The following is a 16,285-nucleotide window of genomic DNA, read 5'->3' as shown; positions in this document are numbered from 1 at the left end:
AGTACTGTATGTATCTTATTTAAAAGTAGGTCATGCATATAGCTTTGCGTATTCACGCTTGTATTTTTCCCTTCGAAGAAGACAAAGGATTGGTCTTGTCACTGCACGGCTGTTCATGAAGAGGGAGCCTTTCAGTGAACGTAAATCTCATTTTCTCAGCAACTGTTGTGCAGTGACCTACCTCACTAAAGCATGTGACTGGCAGTAGTAAACAAGAAAAATTGTAAATCGCCTCACTCGTTTAGCAACAGGCCACCAGTGGACGTTGCTGTAGTGAGGGAGCGTTGCCATGACACCTGAAATGCGTTTCCCCATGTTACCCCTCTTCAGCTCCCGCGTGCTGTTTCTATTTTTATTAATGTGTCACGGGAGGAGAAACCCTTTTCTAAAACTCTTGTTGACGTGAATTTTGGTTAAACACGAGATGTTCATATATGACGCATATGAAAATTGTAGTTGGTTAAGATGCATGTTTGCATTGATTGGAGAATTTTGCTGCTGTTGCCAGATGTGCCGATTTTGGAAATACCCGAATTCATACCCGAATTAAAATACATGAACAGACTGATTTTATTTTAACTGAAAGTTAAGAGTTACTGATGTACACTGAACGGGTCATCATCATCACGCGAGTGTGGAGTTACTATGGGGAAATTGCGCATGCCCAATGTTTCTTCATCCGGGTATTATCCATTCAGCTATGTGTGAAGGTAAGGAGGCGGGAAATGGCGACCAGAGGTGTAGCGCACAGTGGGCTAATCCTATTCTGAGGACAACAAAACACGGGAGACCTGAGACGGCGACGGGGCCCGAAACAGCCGGCAAGACCCAAGAATAATCCAGCGCCTTCTTTACGTGGTTCCCCCAAGCGGTTTCCAGTAAGTGTGTCGCATTGTTTTTCCTTTATTCATGTTTCTCTTGGCTAGTGAGTGCACGCGCAGCCAGGTGGCTAGGTGAGTTAGCTTAGCTAACATGGCTAAGCGACTCACTAACTAGCTAGTTAGGTTATCTAGCTAAGAACACTGCAAGCAAATTAGATTTTCCCTGGGTTTTTTTAGCTAGCTGAGTAGCTTGTTAGCTAACGTGCCACCAATCTACGAGCTATCTAGCCAACTAAAGACCGACTTTGTGTCCTGTCAGACGGTTGAGATCATAAACCTGTAGGTTATGTCGCTCTTGTACATCGCTGTTTCCGAGCCGTGTGACATCGGTGGCATTAGTTGTGCTGATGAGAGAATAGTTTGACATATTTGCTGATTTGACATATAAAACCAAACATGATTGTTTTAATGTTTTACAAAAAGGGCAGTATAATTTATACGGACAATACTAGCAGGCAATGGCTAGCTAAGTAACGTCTAGGTAGGAGAATGTTTCTGTTGGCGCTAGTTAGGTTAGCATGGATGGATGGGAAGGATAAGTAGCAATCTTGGATGTTGTTAAACTTGGCATATTCACCTAGTTGGGGTATCTAACTGGCTATGTTTAAATTCTTTCTTAAATTCTTAAACGCTGAATTGCAGTCTTAAAAGCAAACGTTTCATAGGCGTCTGTGTAGCTAGACAGTTAAAGCTAGTCAACAAGTGCTGTTTAAATGTGTCAAAAAGATATTGGGGAAACTTGGCTAGATAGCTAGGCAAGATGGAGAGAAGATTGGACCTATCCTGTTGTACCTGTGCTTAACAGCTAGCGAGCGTAACTAGCTAACTAGAGAACTTGCAGAAGATGAATATGGGTAAATGTTACGCATAGCTAGTTGCTAAAGAGACAGTGGTTCGTTCTCTATACAAATTAAGTTAGACAGTTGAGTGGTAGACGTATTAAAGGGGTTTTTTTCTTACCCAGCTATCTTAGTTGCTAGCTGACTAGCTAACCTAGTTGTCTTAACGACGTCTTTCTCATATTGTGTTCCCGCCCACCTTGAGATTTAATTTATTTTGCTAGCCAGGGGTAAGGTAAGGCTAGCTTTGTTAACGTATTTGTTAAAGCTTTTATGAAGGTAGGCCGAATACCTTTTCACAACGCGAATGTGAGCTAGTTAATGTTGCCTAAAATTGACAAGCCACCCACACGCTTTCCCTGTGCTTTTACGTAGCCCAAGCAGCCAAGACAGAAGTACAAATGCAGAGAAGATATTATCCTATTCACCTCGGCCTGTCTGTAGGTAGCCAATCTGTTCTAATACGCTAACTTTTCTGTGATGGCAAAGTTCTTTAATGCGCGCCTTTAGGCATAATTTTTAGTTCCTTTGTGCAGTGCTCAGTCAAGCGCTTTCTCAGCTGTCGCATAGCTAGGCTAGCAGATAGCTACCAGATTTAATTAATCAGTTAATTATGAAGCCCATCATGAGCTGAGTCATCTGTATTAGAGGAGCTATAGCGTGTGTTGGAGTATCCCAAGACTGCAGAAAGAAAATCATATATTCATGGGATTTAGTGATGTATAGATCTAAATCTAATACTCTGGTTTGTGCCTCCTTTTAACTGTTTGGACAAACAAGAGCAACTCACCATTTACATTTACAGAATTTAGCTGAAGTTTTTATCCAGAGCGAGTTACAATTATGACTGAGTACAACTTGAGCAATTGAGGGTTAAGAGCCTTGCTCAGGGGCCAACAGTGGAAACCTGGCAGTGGTAGGGCTTGAATCAGCAACCTTCTGATTACAAATCAAGTGCTGTGGGATTGTCAGTTGACAAATATACCTGGATACACACAGAAGAATATTGAGGTGGGCTTTGCCAGCCTTTTTAAGTGACCTTAGACAGGATGTAGGCCTAAGGAACTGCTGAACATAATTTGTATTATGGTATGTCGTCAATTTAAATGCTTGAATAAGTTATTCTGTCACATTCTGGCTGCTTTAGGAGACACACCATCTTTCCAACCCAAACCTAAGACTCCATTGTCATTGCACTTTGAGTTGCATTTTCCGTTGCACCATACTGAGAGAATAATTTAGATATTGATGGTCACAGTTTTCCTATTGGTGTACTGTGGTGCTGACTCTTACAGTGAGTTTACTATTCATGCTTTAGCTGAATTGGTTTGATCCCGTAGAGGTCACTGTGACTTAAAAGATACTAGTGTTTCTTTTTTAATGTAACTTTAAATTCTGAAAAAAAAGAGAAATCCAAATGCATTGTGCCACATAAAAACCTCCCCCCAATTGTAGTGGGAAATATGGATTTTTAAAGAGCATGGGTTATTGTAAACATTTTGGATCTAGGTTGCTTCTTGCACAGATGTCCGCAAACTGTGGGCTATGACTTTTATAATCTTGTAAACACCCACAGTGTTTCAGTTCAGCGTGTATGTGAGTGAGAGCGTTTTTGTGTGCATGAGCATGTATGCTCTCACCCACCATCGAGAGAGAGAGAGAGAGAGAGAGATATTTGAGGTGGACAGGAAAATGTATAGAGGAAGTTGACTTTGGCAGGCTCCTGGACAGGTCTTGGACATGTTGAGACATGTCTTATGTAACCCCCCCCCCCCCCCCCCCCCCCCCACGCACATCTATAAAGAAAGAAGGAAATTGTTCTCTAGCATCAGGAAAACATTAGTTCCATTTTCCCTTTATTTTTTCTTATGAACTGCTGTTCATACTTAATGGCAGTATTCTCTTCTGGTGTTTAGTTGAAACTAGTATCAGTTCCATCTGTCTGGAATTCTGCAATCACATCTGGATTCCATATAGTTACGTTGTGGAAAAGAATGGACTAGAGCCTCCTTGGTTCCGGGCATCTCTCTCTCTCACACACACACACACACACACACACACCTGGGAGGCTAAAAGATGTTGCCTTTTTAGAAGGAAATTTATATTCTTCTATTTAGAGGAAACTTCTATTGAAAACTGCTTGATGTTTTTGATTCCAGTATAGATTATAGTTTGGAGTCTTAATTTTCTAATTTATTTTGGTGTGTTGTGAATGTGGCTCTTATGTTCAGGAACTTTGCTTTGCGGATTACAAAACACTGTTGTTAAAGCTGGCCTGCTTAGAAATAACAGAAGATTTGTCCAGCGGTTGAAAAAGGATGAAGGGCAAGAATACTGTTACTGAAGCACAACACATGGGTTAGATGAATGTGATGGCCTTCATTTAACACTGCATTTAATTATGGGAATTAAGATAATCAGTGATATTACTGTTGCTTAATGTTTATATTAAGCATGACAACACCCCAATACATAAAGGAAATAACAAAGGATGAGGATGTGTTTAAAAGTGTGCTTCATTTATGAAACGGGCAGTTGAATTTGCAAGTTTTAATGATTGTGAATGTTTTGCTATAAGTAATGTTGCTGTTCTTTCATAATTGGGCTTGAGGAAATGTTGTCTTGAATGCATCCAGATGTGTTGCCACATATCTTGGCTAGTGATGGGTCCTCTGGAACTCTGAACACTGGGACTCCTTTAAATACATCAAAGAAAGTATGAGTCATCCACTCAGTGTGTGTGTGGGGGGGGGGGGAGATAGAGTAAGGGAGAGAAAAATCTAGAGGGAGAAACATTGCAATGCTCAAAAGCATTGTGGATGGCTTTTATATTCCACATGCATTGTCCTGATCTCTAGATTGTACATGGATTTCAACTGGGGTTGGCTCAATATGAATAAAGATGGCACCACAGCACTGCAAGGTTTCTTTTATTTCTCTGATGTTGCAAACCGCAGTATAAAACAGTTTTGCATTTTCACTGATGTTGGATTAGTTTATTGGGGTTTAACTGTGTTCTATTGCTTGCATATGTTGTGGAACTGGTCAAATGGATTGTATGTTTTCATGGTCTTCCTGCAAAAATATTTTAAAATAAAATCTAGATTTGGTCCTGTAGTTCTGTTTGTCTGTCTCTCTCTGTCTCTCTCTCTCGCTCTCTCAGTTTTACATGTGACCATTAACAATATGAGGCTGAGAATGCGCAAGGCATCTCAGCGGCCGAACCCAGCTCATGCCCCCAGGCCAGCCCGAAGGAAGCGCAGGCATCCGGATGCAGAGGAGTGTGCAAATGAAGAGAAAGCCCTTCTGTCCACCATCAAAAAATTCATCCGCGGAGATGCCATGAAGGTAAGACCCATCCCTTCTACACTTGCTTGAAGCATCACAGTTGTAAACAGTTCAGAGCTCTCACTTTCAGTGTTTTTGTTTTTAATAAGTAGTATAAGTTGACATTGTGTTATGCCTGTTGGTGAATCAAACTATGCATGCTAAATTGTCTTGGATGGACACAAACACAAGGAATTCACATGTAACATGTGTGAAGCCCTGAGCAGCAAGTCGTGCTCTGCATTCGCACTGTCAGCACTGAGCTGCTACACAGCATAAGGAAGCCAGGCTTTGACAGTGAAGGGAGGCATAGCAGCAAGCATCCCAACCTCTACAAAGAGCAAGCAAGTTTTCAGCATACAGAGTAAGTTAGAAGGCTACATTGGAGATGTTTTGGGGGCAGTGGTTGCTCAGATGTTATGGTACTCGATTAGTAATCAGAAGGTTGCCAGTTCAAGCCCTTCCACCACCAGTTTGCCACCGTTGGTCTCCTGAGCATGGCCTATAACTTTTAATTGCTCAAGTTCTGTTGTCATAGTTGTAAGCAATTTAAGATAAAAGCATCAGCTAAATGCCATAAATGTAATTGCAAAACTGTTCTTTTGATACTTTTGAGGATAGACTGCAGAGCAATTCATCACTACTTACAAATTCAGCCACCAGCATAGATCATAGCCAGACAGACCAAAGCACATGTAATTGTGCAGGCCAATACTGATAGAAAGTTGTTGTAGGCTATTGAAGGGTTTACCTGAACTTAGTTACTGTACTTACTGTTTAAATTATACAAATTTGTTAATTTACCTTATTTCATATGGCAATTTATATTTTATTTATTTATTGCTTTTTAAATCATCTTTTGTGATTCAAAATGAACGCATAGTTATAGGCTAGTCCTTGAAGTATAGAAGAATGGTTGCAAATAGTCTGGCATAGTGGGTTACATATTTTAAATTGAAGAAATGGATACTGCTTCCATGTTTCCTTTATTGGGCCAGACAGATCGGAACATGACTGTAATTTAAAATGCAGTCTCCACACTGCCCTCTGGTTGATTTGTAGAGTTCAGGCATTTCAGGTTTTGTATATGTAAGAACCCACAGTGTTAGCAAGTAGCACATTTGATTACCAAAAAGATTGTTTTTGCTAAAAAAAAAAATGTTTAAGGCAGTTGTGACTATTTGAAAAATCTAGTCCCAACTGTATATTTCATTGAGCAACTCTCTTTTTATTTATATATATATATATATATAAGCATTTTTGTATATATTTTATTTATTTATATATATTCTTTATATATATAGTGTATATTATATAGTGTATATTATTTATTTATATATATATATATATATAAACATTTTTATATATATTTTATTTATTTATATATATTCTTTATATATATAGTGTATATTATATAGTGTATATTATTTATATTTATATATATTTATATTTATATATAAACATTTTTATATATATTTTATTTATTTATATATATTCTTTATATATATATAGTGTATATTATATAGTGTATATTATTTATTTATATATATTTATATATAAACATTTTTATATATATTTTATTTATTTATATATATTCTTTATATATATAGTGTATATTATATAGTGTATATTTATTTATATATATTTATATTTATATATTAACATTTTTTTATATATTTTATTTATATATATAGTGTATATTATATAGTGTATATTATTTATATATATATATATATATATATATATATATATATATATATAATCAGTTTTTTTATATATATATATATATATATATATATATATATATATATATATAATCAGTTTTTATATATATATATATATATATATTATAAAAAATCTGTGTCGGGGGTTTTTTTTTGTTTGTTTGTTTGTTTGTTCACTAAATAATTTTGCCACGAAAATTAAGTGTCATTCATAGATACCTGGTTTCTATCTAGTTAATGTTTACAGTTCTATGTAGGGTTTCTTGTGTAATTGTAAGAGAACAAAACAGCACAAACAGTCAAATTAATCCTAGTTATATCACATTTTTTTAAGAAGTTGTTTGAAGTACCACTGCTCTGGATCATAGGTTCTTTATCCTTCTTGAATAAAAATTGTTCTTTACAACAGCCAGTAAAGCATGTTCTGTCTGAATTCATTTATTTGTGATAAAATAACTTTCCATGTTATTTCAACACTTGGTTGTGTGTTGAATGGTCTGTGTAATAAACTTGGTCTCCCGTTCAAACAGCTATGGGTCTCCTTAAGCATCTTTTCTCAATACTTGCGAATAAAGCCTTATATAATTTGAGGATGTTAGCTATTGAACTGCATTAGAGAAGCACCATTCCACAGGGTTCAAAAATGGTTCTGCACGTGTATAATTGTCATGTTTTCTGAGGTCAGTCCTCCTCTGAGAGGACTGCTGCTGCTGCTGCTTTTTCTGCCCTCTGTAGTACATGATTGATCACATCATTTGCTTATCAAGACCTCTAAGTTAAACCAGACATACTGGTTTAACACACACAAAAAAAAAAACACAAACAAACATGTAGATAAAAAATTGTATATATATATTCCCTTGGTACTGGAGGACTGGAATCGTGTGCCGGGGTTTTGCGGAATGATGTTCGATATGGGTCTCTCTCTGGCTTTCCAGGTTTCTTTATTTAAGATTTAATGCAGGGGTTTGTCAGACCTTGGTGTTGTGTTCTCCCAGAAATGCTGAGCGGGGTGCTGCTGCTTGTCTGAGGGGTGCAGTAGTGGTCTAATTTTAGCTGTGGTTCCACACAGCTTGCATACTGACAGTAGGTCTGGGCAGTGCCCTGTGAGAACAAGAGCTCTAGCCTTGGTGTAGGGTCATTTACACATTCTAGTGCTATCATTTGAGCTTTAAATACACTGAGCTATTTTACTGTAAGCTTTTGGGAGAAATGTTGCTTGTGCTATTACTGCTGTCAATACTGTTTGGAAGAATGTAGACTGCAGACATATCACACCCAAGGAAAGCATTCAGTCAATGGTCAGACCACCAGGGTGTTCATGACTAGCACTGCTCATTGATTGCACTCTGTGTGTGTGTGTGATTTCATATCTGTGAATACAAGGATTGTGTGCTACATTTAGCTCCCTCTTTTTATATAGAGTCTGCTTTGGTTTAACATGCTCAAGGAATTTGCTCAATTTTTTCCAGTGTGTCTTCAATGACCTGGAGCTTTGTTTTGCAACGTGTCTTGATGCTTGGCTGTAATCTTTCATTGCAGAGGTTCTGACACACACATGGTACTCATATTTCTTGGTCCCTTGGTAAAGGATAATTAAAGGCATGATTATCAAATCAAATTTGATGATTTTAGAAGCTATTTCAAAGATGTGACACTAGCTACATAGAGAGGAATGTCTGCCTTTGCTAGCCATGCTTGCTTGTTTCAAGATTGCCGTTGTAGTGCCCTCTACTGATCAAATTGTTTAGCTGCTATCTATATATTTGACATTGCTGTGGTGGGAAATGTTTGCTGTAGCTTTTAAAAACACTCCTGAAGCTTCTTCCCCAGGCTGCAATTGGCTGTGGGCCAGGATTGGATCAGGAATACAGATGTACAGATTAATGCAGAAGTTGGTACCAGTCAGCATATGCACTAGCAGTTCAAACATCTGTCAACCCATGTCTACGTCAGGTGGAGGAAGAGGTCCCAGCACAGAAGGGACGGCTGAATTGTGAGCTCATTACCTCCACCCCTCAGAGCACCATCCGTCCCAGAAAGGGCATTGGCCGGCTCCGCAGAAAATGCTCCTTCAATGGCGGTGAGTCTCACAGGATGAGAACGGGTGTCTGTTCAGTGCAGGCAATCTAGTTGTAAACCTCTAATTGAACATATGCTGATGCTATTATGCCTAGCACATAGTCAGCTGTAGTACAGAAATTAGAAAACAGTCGTTTGGTCTTTCCTAGCTTTCTCAACTACTATGTGAAATTGAAACTGTATTGCTTTTGTTCCCCCAAAATGGTAACTCGCAGAAGCCAGGAACCATGAAACGAGTAAGGCAGCCAAGCCTAACGGGAAGCTCGATGAGTCCGTGGAAGCTGTGAGCAGTCCGCCCCGCACCACCCTGCTGGGCACCATCTTCTCTCCAGTCTTCAATTTCTTCTCACCAGCAAACAAAAATGGTGAGCCCTGGAGCAAACTCTGAAATTGCATCTTGTGTGAGGAATAGATTCACACCTCCAGCAATAGTCATAGCACAGAGTCATTTAGAGGAGAGGAAACTTGACGTAGCAAACGACCTTTTCCATTTGCTAGCCGTGTCCGGTTCAGACTCCCCGGCCCAGGCCATAGAAGCGGGGGACATCGTAAAACAGCTGGACATGGTGCAGGTGGAGGAGACGGGCAGTGCCGCGTTCACCCAGGGCCAGTGTGTGCAGCTCTGCCCCAGCACGTTACCCCCTACTGCTGTGAGACTCCCACCCCCCAACCACACTCAACCAGAGGAGGAAGAGGAAGATGATGGAATATCACATGCTGATCTGCCACCCCTCACAGGTAGAGGACTGGGTCCTGGTTTACTGACATGCTAATTCATTGATGATTATGATTGTTTCGGCAGGTTGAGCATTTTTGAGATGATGTAACCAAAAGATTTCTGAATTTATTGTGGTTTATGAAATTGAGTTTGCACCCTTTCTCTTCCTCACTTTTTTCCCCCACTCTGCTTCACTTCACCTTTTTCTTGCTTTCTCATTTGCTTTCTTTAGCACCTGGTTCTCCTCCACCCTGTGGATATGTCAGTGCCCCTACTGAAGCCTCATGTGAAGAGGATTGGGAGGTGTTTGATCCGTGAGTACAGCTTGCACTTATTGGCCAGTGCGTTGTGATAACAGGTGCTTGTTGTTCGCTCAGCCACTGGTTTCATATCACGTAAGAACCCACAGGCAAAATGCTTCATCTATAACTAAAAACTAAGTCAGTAAATAGGACTCAGTAATTAATTTTATATTAATCAGAATTGTGACTTTCTGCAGTGTTTTGTAGGTGTAAACGTTACTCTTTTATTTGTACACTGAGAAGCTTCAGTCATTTTTGTGTGTACTGACCAATTTAAAAATCTTAAGTGTGACAAATAACTGTTAATAGCCTGTCTAATTGTAGAAGTTTGTATTGTTTACTAATTGAATACATTTTGAGTCATGAGTCTGAGAATTGAGTTATTACTAATTTATGAAATGAACTCATTTCTATTCAAAAATCTCACGCACTGACATTTAATGTAACCCACTGTATTGGCTTGCATGCTGTGGTATGCTGTGGCTAGCATGTCAGCTGTCCCTGTCTGCTATTATGAAGCGCGTTCAACATGTTGCATTTATTTCGTCAGGTATTTCTTCATCAAGCACGTCCCTCCTCTAACTGAGGAGCAGCTAACCCGCAAACCTGCGCTCCCATTGAAGACACGCAGCACACCAGAGTTCTCTCTTGTCTTGGACCTGGTGAGCATAGAACCATAAATTAAAGATGAATGCATGAATAAATAAACAAACATAGTGGCGATACTCAGACGGAACAGCAGAGCCATGTCATGAGTACTGTCTGTTCTGTCTTACACTGTAATTGCCACTGTCCTGTGTTTTGGTTCTATGAAGGATGAAACTCTAGTCCATTGTAGCTTGAATGAGCTGGAAGATGCGGCATTGACGTTTCCTGTCCTTTTTCAAGATGTCATATACCAGGTAAGTCCAAGGACTGGGGGGGGGGACCTGTTTGAGTGTGTCCACAAGAGGGGACCAAAATACTAGTTTGAAAGTCACAGAAATGTAGTTCTTGTCAATCCCAAGCAATTGGTTCTTTTTCTCTAGAGGAAATTGGAGCTTGGCAGTGTAAATACAGTTTTGATTTTGTGTGTTTTTGTTTTGACCCCACCCACACATCAGGTTTATGTACGGTTGAGGCCATTCTTCAGAGAATTTCTCGAACGCATGTCTCAGATTTACGAGGTAAACCACTGTCCTTTTTTCGTTGTGTTTAAATAGGTGTGTCTGCGCTTCCATGTTAACATTTGATGCTCACAGGAGTGTTTTCTCCCCCAGATCATTCTTTTTACTGCCTCGAAGAAAGTTTACGCAGATAAGTTGCTGAACATTCTAGATCCGAAGAAACAGTTGGTCCGGTTAGTATATTTATTTTGTCACTTTTTCTCTTCACACATACTGTTCTGGCAGTGTATGAAATGCATTATATTTCTTATTTATCTGAAATATAGGCATTCTTTTCTGAAAAATTAATAGTTTTCATCTGTTGCTTCTTAATGCCTGTGACCAAGACATGAAAGATTTCATCACTAGTGTTAACCAGAATTAACCATTTAATCCCTGTTATTTTTGAGGTTTGCTACTGCTGGATATTTTTCTCTTTTTTTTAAACTTGTTTTAGTGCTGTAGGTGAATTCTGTAGGTGTACAATTACAGACCAAACTGCAATCAACAAGTAGTTCTGCATAGTTTGTCAGCTAACTCCTCCCTCTTTCAGCACTAGTCAGTCTCTGACCAGATGAAGGGGCACTGATGTATATCATTTAAGTGGCAGACCATTCATTCATTAAGCAGCAACACTGTGCACAGCAGGAAGTGCAAGCCCCTCACTCCACCAAGATTCCCGGGGAAGCGTGTGTTCTGTGATAGTTAATAAGTAATCAAGTCACTTTGGATAAGTGTGAAATGCTGCGAATGTACTCCTATAAGGCATTTCTAATAAATAAACCATTTTTAGGAAGATAGGTGGTAAGTGTATACAATACTGGCACAGAAGTAGAACGCTTTTTTGTCCGCTTAAATAGGATGGCCTTGATCAGGATTTGGTCCCTATAAGCGTGAAGTGGTTTTATTTTGTAATGGAATCCAGAGTTTGGCTTTACGTGTCTGCCTCAGTTCCTCTGCTGGCTTTGGTTACAATGTGCAGGGTTGGGTTTAGGTTAGAGTGGATGTTGGTCTCTGCCACATGTGATCTTCAGGTGTCGACACTTTGGTTGGTCTGCATTATTCATTTCTGTCTTGGTGTCGTGGCAAATGATTGTGTGTGTGTGTGTGTGTGTGTGTGTGTGTGTGTGTGTGTGTGTGTGTGTGTGTGTGTGTGTGTGTGTGTGTGTGTGTGTGTGTGTGTGTGTGTGTGTGTGTGTGTGATTGTAGGCATAGGTTATTTCGCGAACATTGTGTCTGTGTACAAGGGAACTACATCAAGGACTTGAATATTCTTGGGAGAGACTTGTCAAAGACCATCATCATTGACAACTCACCACAAGCCTTTGCCTATCAGGTGGGCTCAATTTGCTGGGCGGGCCACCCTGCCCATAATAATCATATTTAAAATCCAAGTATCTGCTTTTCTTTTTAATGTTCTCAATAAACTTCTACTTTGAAAAATAAATATTGGAATTGTGCGAAAGTTGGCAGTGTCAAGTTGCTTGTTAGTTAAGATAATTGAAAACTTGCTTGCTGTTGTGGGACTAAAATTTCAGGGTTCATTTAAATACACATTTCATATATAGTGATGAATATCTGAGTTTATATTAAACCCAGAAGGTAATATTAATCTGCAATGCCGAAATTTATTGATTGCTGGAAACACTTGTTTTGATTTGTTTTATTCCATGAAACTGGGCATATCATTGTTTTACATCTTGAGTAATTTAATATTTTTACAAAACCTAACCACATCTTCACTGTGTCTGTAAAAACAGCTCTCCAATGGGATACCAATTGAAAGCTGGTTCATGGACAAGAACGACAGTGAACTTCTCAAGCTGGTCCCTTTTCTGGAAAAGCTGGTGGAATTGGTATGTCAATCACAGCATTTCCTACTTGAACAATTCTTACTTAACTTTATTATGAGGAGCGAGGTGTTCCAAATTTTCCCAGCGTGAGTATGATAGCAAGGTCAGAAAGGAACTTAAAAATTGAATGAACTTAAAATTGTTCATCTGAATGCTTTTGATTGTCATCTTTGTTTCTCCCACAATCCCAGAATGAAGATGTGCGACCGCATGTCCGTGATCGGTTTCGCCTGCACGACCTGCTTCCTCCGGATTGAACATGAATACATGCAGCTGGACACACAGTAATAATTAAAAGAAAAAACAAACCAACCCTCTGGGTTTTAACAATCATTGTTGCCATTACTGTTACTTCCCCCTCAGCTATTCCATCCCTTCAGTCATAAAAAAAGTCAGAAGAGATTTTTGAAGGAGCCTTTAATAATTTCATTTTTCAACTCGTATGAATAAATGTACAAATGTAAATGTTTTACTTGTCAAAGACCAAGACCCCATGTCCCTCCAAGACCTCTTCCATGGCACATCATTCTCTCTCTCTGTGTGTGTGTGTGTGTGTGTGTGTGTGTGTGTGTGTGTGTGTGTGTGCGTGTGCGTGTGCGCGCGCTAGTGGAGGAGCTGGAATGCTTTTGTGTTTTTAGTAATTTTAACCCATAAACAAGTGAATGTGCAAAACCTAAACCAGAAGAGGAAGGCCCCACTCATTTCTTTGGTGCTCCAGTACAACACTCTTTTTACACTCTTTGGCTGTAAGACCAATTTCAGTAGAAATGGCCAGTAGAAAAAGAATGTCAAATTGTGGGTGGTGATAGTGCTTTCTTACGTTTTATGCATTTGTATGTTTTTGTTTGCCTGTTTTGTCATCACAGGTCTAATATCATTATTCATTCCTTGATGTTGGCATTGCATTTCTGGCATTAGTTTAATTAGTGTTTTTTGGCAGAAGTGTTCCTTTACTGCAGTGTGGCTTGTCTTTGTCTGCCAAAATAATGTATTACATTCTCAAAGAGACTGGTGTGAGTTTTGGGGGTATTTTGTTGGATTATATCTTGTGATGAGAGAGATTTGTTTGTTTTTCAATGCTTTTAATTCTCACACCTAAATTTAGCCTGCTGTGAGAGGCTTTGAAATGGTCACAAGTTTGGCTGTCCAGCCTTGTCCATTTTACTGATGTGTACATCTGCACTTTTAAAATATCATCTCAAGCTAAAAGTTAGGTTAGAATATCAAAGATCTCCAAGTTATCACTTCCTGTTGGCCTTTTATATTTTGTATTCTAGTTTGTCTGTCAAATAAGTTTTCATATTATGCCTTTTTTTAATAGACGTATATATTTTTTTAAACCAGTGTTCATTGCCCATTGTGTTGGGTGTATTTTTGTGTGTGTGTGTATTGAACAGCAAGCAAGTATTTTAATGTAAAAATAGGAGCCAATGTAGCATGGTTCATTGTGTGCAAATCTTTTCACCCAAACTGCAAAGTGTAAGAAGGGTTGGAGTCCATGGCAACCTGGTTTCTAGCACCAGCATATGAACAGCAAATCTCATCTCTGTGGTTGAAATTTCACTTACTAGTAGTTTCCTACCTTTTTCTTGGAACCTTTTTTTTTTTTTTTTTTTTTAAACACACAGTAAAACCTGTAAAACTTCAGGTTCAAAAAGTAAATTAAAAAAAAAGTCCTTCCAAGATTTTGTATCATGTTAGCCTCCCATAATTCCACCTGTAGACTCAAGATAATTAGCAAAGCCAGGTGATTTGGATATAATTGTGGGGAGAATATTCTTACTCTCTACCTGAATATCTACCTTTGGTTAGTATATTCTACATGAGGAGTAATCAGTATGAATGTGTCTAATGCAGTGAGTTAGAAAAGAGTTTCTTGCATATTAATGGTGTGTTTCTTCTCCACCAAGGTGTATTTTGGATGATACACCATAATACATGTGTAACAAAGTATAGTAAGAAAGAAGTTGCTTTTGTGCACCATGTTGGTTGTGAAATGTGTATTTTCTCATGCCTTTTCTGGTTCATCATTTTAAGGACATTGAAAAAAAGGTAAAGAGGTTCTGTAGTCAATTGTGTTGCCATTTCTCCTGTCGAGACCCTATAGGTCGCACTCAGTTTGAGGGTTTTGTTTGTTCTGTTGATGTAAAATTTGCTTATGCTATGAAAAGAGCAAGAACCACCTAGAAAAACAGCTACAGCTGTAAAGTATGCTAATCTGCTCTGCTGTGAACTATTAAGGCCTTCTGAGTGTCTATATACAAATGCTTTTGTAATCTTATTTGGAAACCCCCTGATATGTAATGGGGGTTTCTATGTTTTTTGTTTTGGGTTTTTTTGGGGGTGTCATTTTGTTGTTGTAACAATTGCAAAGCAATGGGGGGACAGGGCGGGGAAGAAAACCCAATGTTGAAGACAGGAAAAGTGATCCCAAGGATCCTGCTCTTTTGACAAAAGCTTGTACTATTCTTTCTAATTGAAAGTGTTTGCAGGCAGTTATCTTTTAAAGCAAATGAGTAAATTGGTAATGGTTACGTATAGTATTGAAATGGTTATATGTATATTGTATTATTACATTGCACATGAAGTAGCAGTTACTATGATTTTCCCTGCAGTCATGTTGACAATTTTGACTTATGCAAAGTTTTAACAGTGTCCTGAGCTCCAAAAGGTGGCTCCAAATATTTGAGAGGGGGGTGTTGCTACATACCACACCAAGCACTTCCTCATGAACAAAGAGACTTATTTTCTATGATTGTCAAAGAGCTGTAGCATTTTATGCACAAAGGGTGGTTTAGATGTTTCAGATGTGTGAGTAAGTTCAAATGTACATTACCATTTTTATTCTACAATGGGTATTGTACCAAAAATACATGGAATACATTCTTCATGGAAGATCCTTAAAGTAAGGAAACTTTTTGTATTTTTTGATTTCAGAAGGCATGTCATCTACTTTTTAAATGTATTAATGAAGATTTAACTTTACATCAAATGGAGTGTTTTTTTTTTCTTACTATATTATGTATGTACGTTTAGTTAGCTCAAAATGTCACTGGTAGAAAAATAATTCATAGCATGTAAAAATTAAGCCTGTTTGTGGGAAAGTCCTTAATTAAAATTTACTCATGGAACTTTTTCTGCAAAGATGAAGACTGTTTGAGACCTTATTATTACAGGTGACTATGGGGGTGGGGCGGGGGGGGGGGGGTGTACAGTACACACATGCACCTAATGTTACGGCCTTCCTCGTGCTGCTAAAACAGCTCTGACCCATCAAGGCATGAACTCCACATGACCTCTGAAGGTGACCTGTGGTATCTGGCACCAGGTTGTTCACAGATCCCACAGGTGCATGATCAGATTGAGTGCTGGGGAATTGTTTATGTCGACACCATAAACTTTTGTTTTCCACAA

The 16,285-nt window shown here is 38.7% G+C and overlaps 1 protein-coding gene across 1 annotated transcript; it reads left to right on the top strand.

Moving 5' to 3' along the window:
- The first annotated feature begins 704 nt into the window (after positions 1 to 704).
- Positions 705 to 16,021, top strand: ctdspl2b (CTD (carboxy-terminal domain, RNA polymerase II, polypeptide A) small phosphatase like 2b). The gene is made up of 13 exons (XM_027008961.2): positions 705 to 878; positions 4,884 to 5,068; positions 8,728 to 8,854; positions 9,069 to 9,218; positions 9,352 to 9,591; positions 9,804 to 9,885; positions 10,424 to 10,535; positions 10,689 to 10,775; positions 10,977 to 11,039; positions 11,133 to 11,212; positions 12,228 to 12,354; positions 12,779 to 12,874; positions 13,063 to 16,021. The coding sequence occupies exons 2-13, from the start codon at positions 4,907 to 4,909 to the stop codon at positions 13,126 to 13,128; spliced, it is 1,392 nt and encodes a 463-aa protein (XP_026864762.1). The 5' UTR covers positions 705 to 878; positions 4,884 to 4,906; the 3' UTR covers positions 13,129 to 16,021.
- The last annotated feature ends 264 nt before the right edge of the window (positions 16,022 to 16,285 follow it).

The sequence above is a fragment of the Electrophorus electricus genome, chromosome 21 (assembly GCF_013358815.1).
Source record: "Electrophorus electricus isolate fEleEle1 chromosome 21, fEleEle1.pri, whole genome shotgun sequence".
In the NCBI taxonomy this organism is placed as follows: domain Eukaryota; kingdom Metazoa; phylum Chordata; class Actinopteri; order Gymnotiformes; family Gymnotidae; genus Electrophorus; species Electrophorus electricus.
Note: the sequence above shows the minus strand (reverse complement) of the source record. Positions and strands in the feature narration are given on the sequence as shown.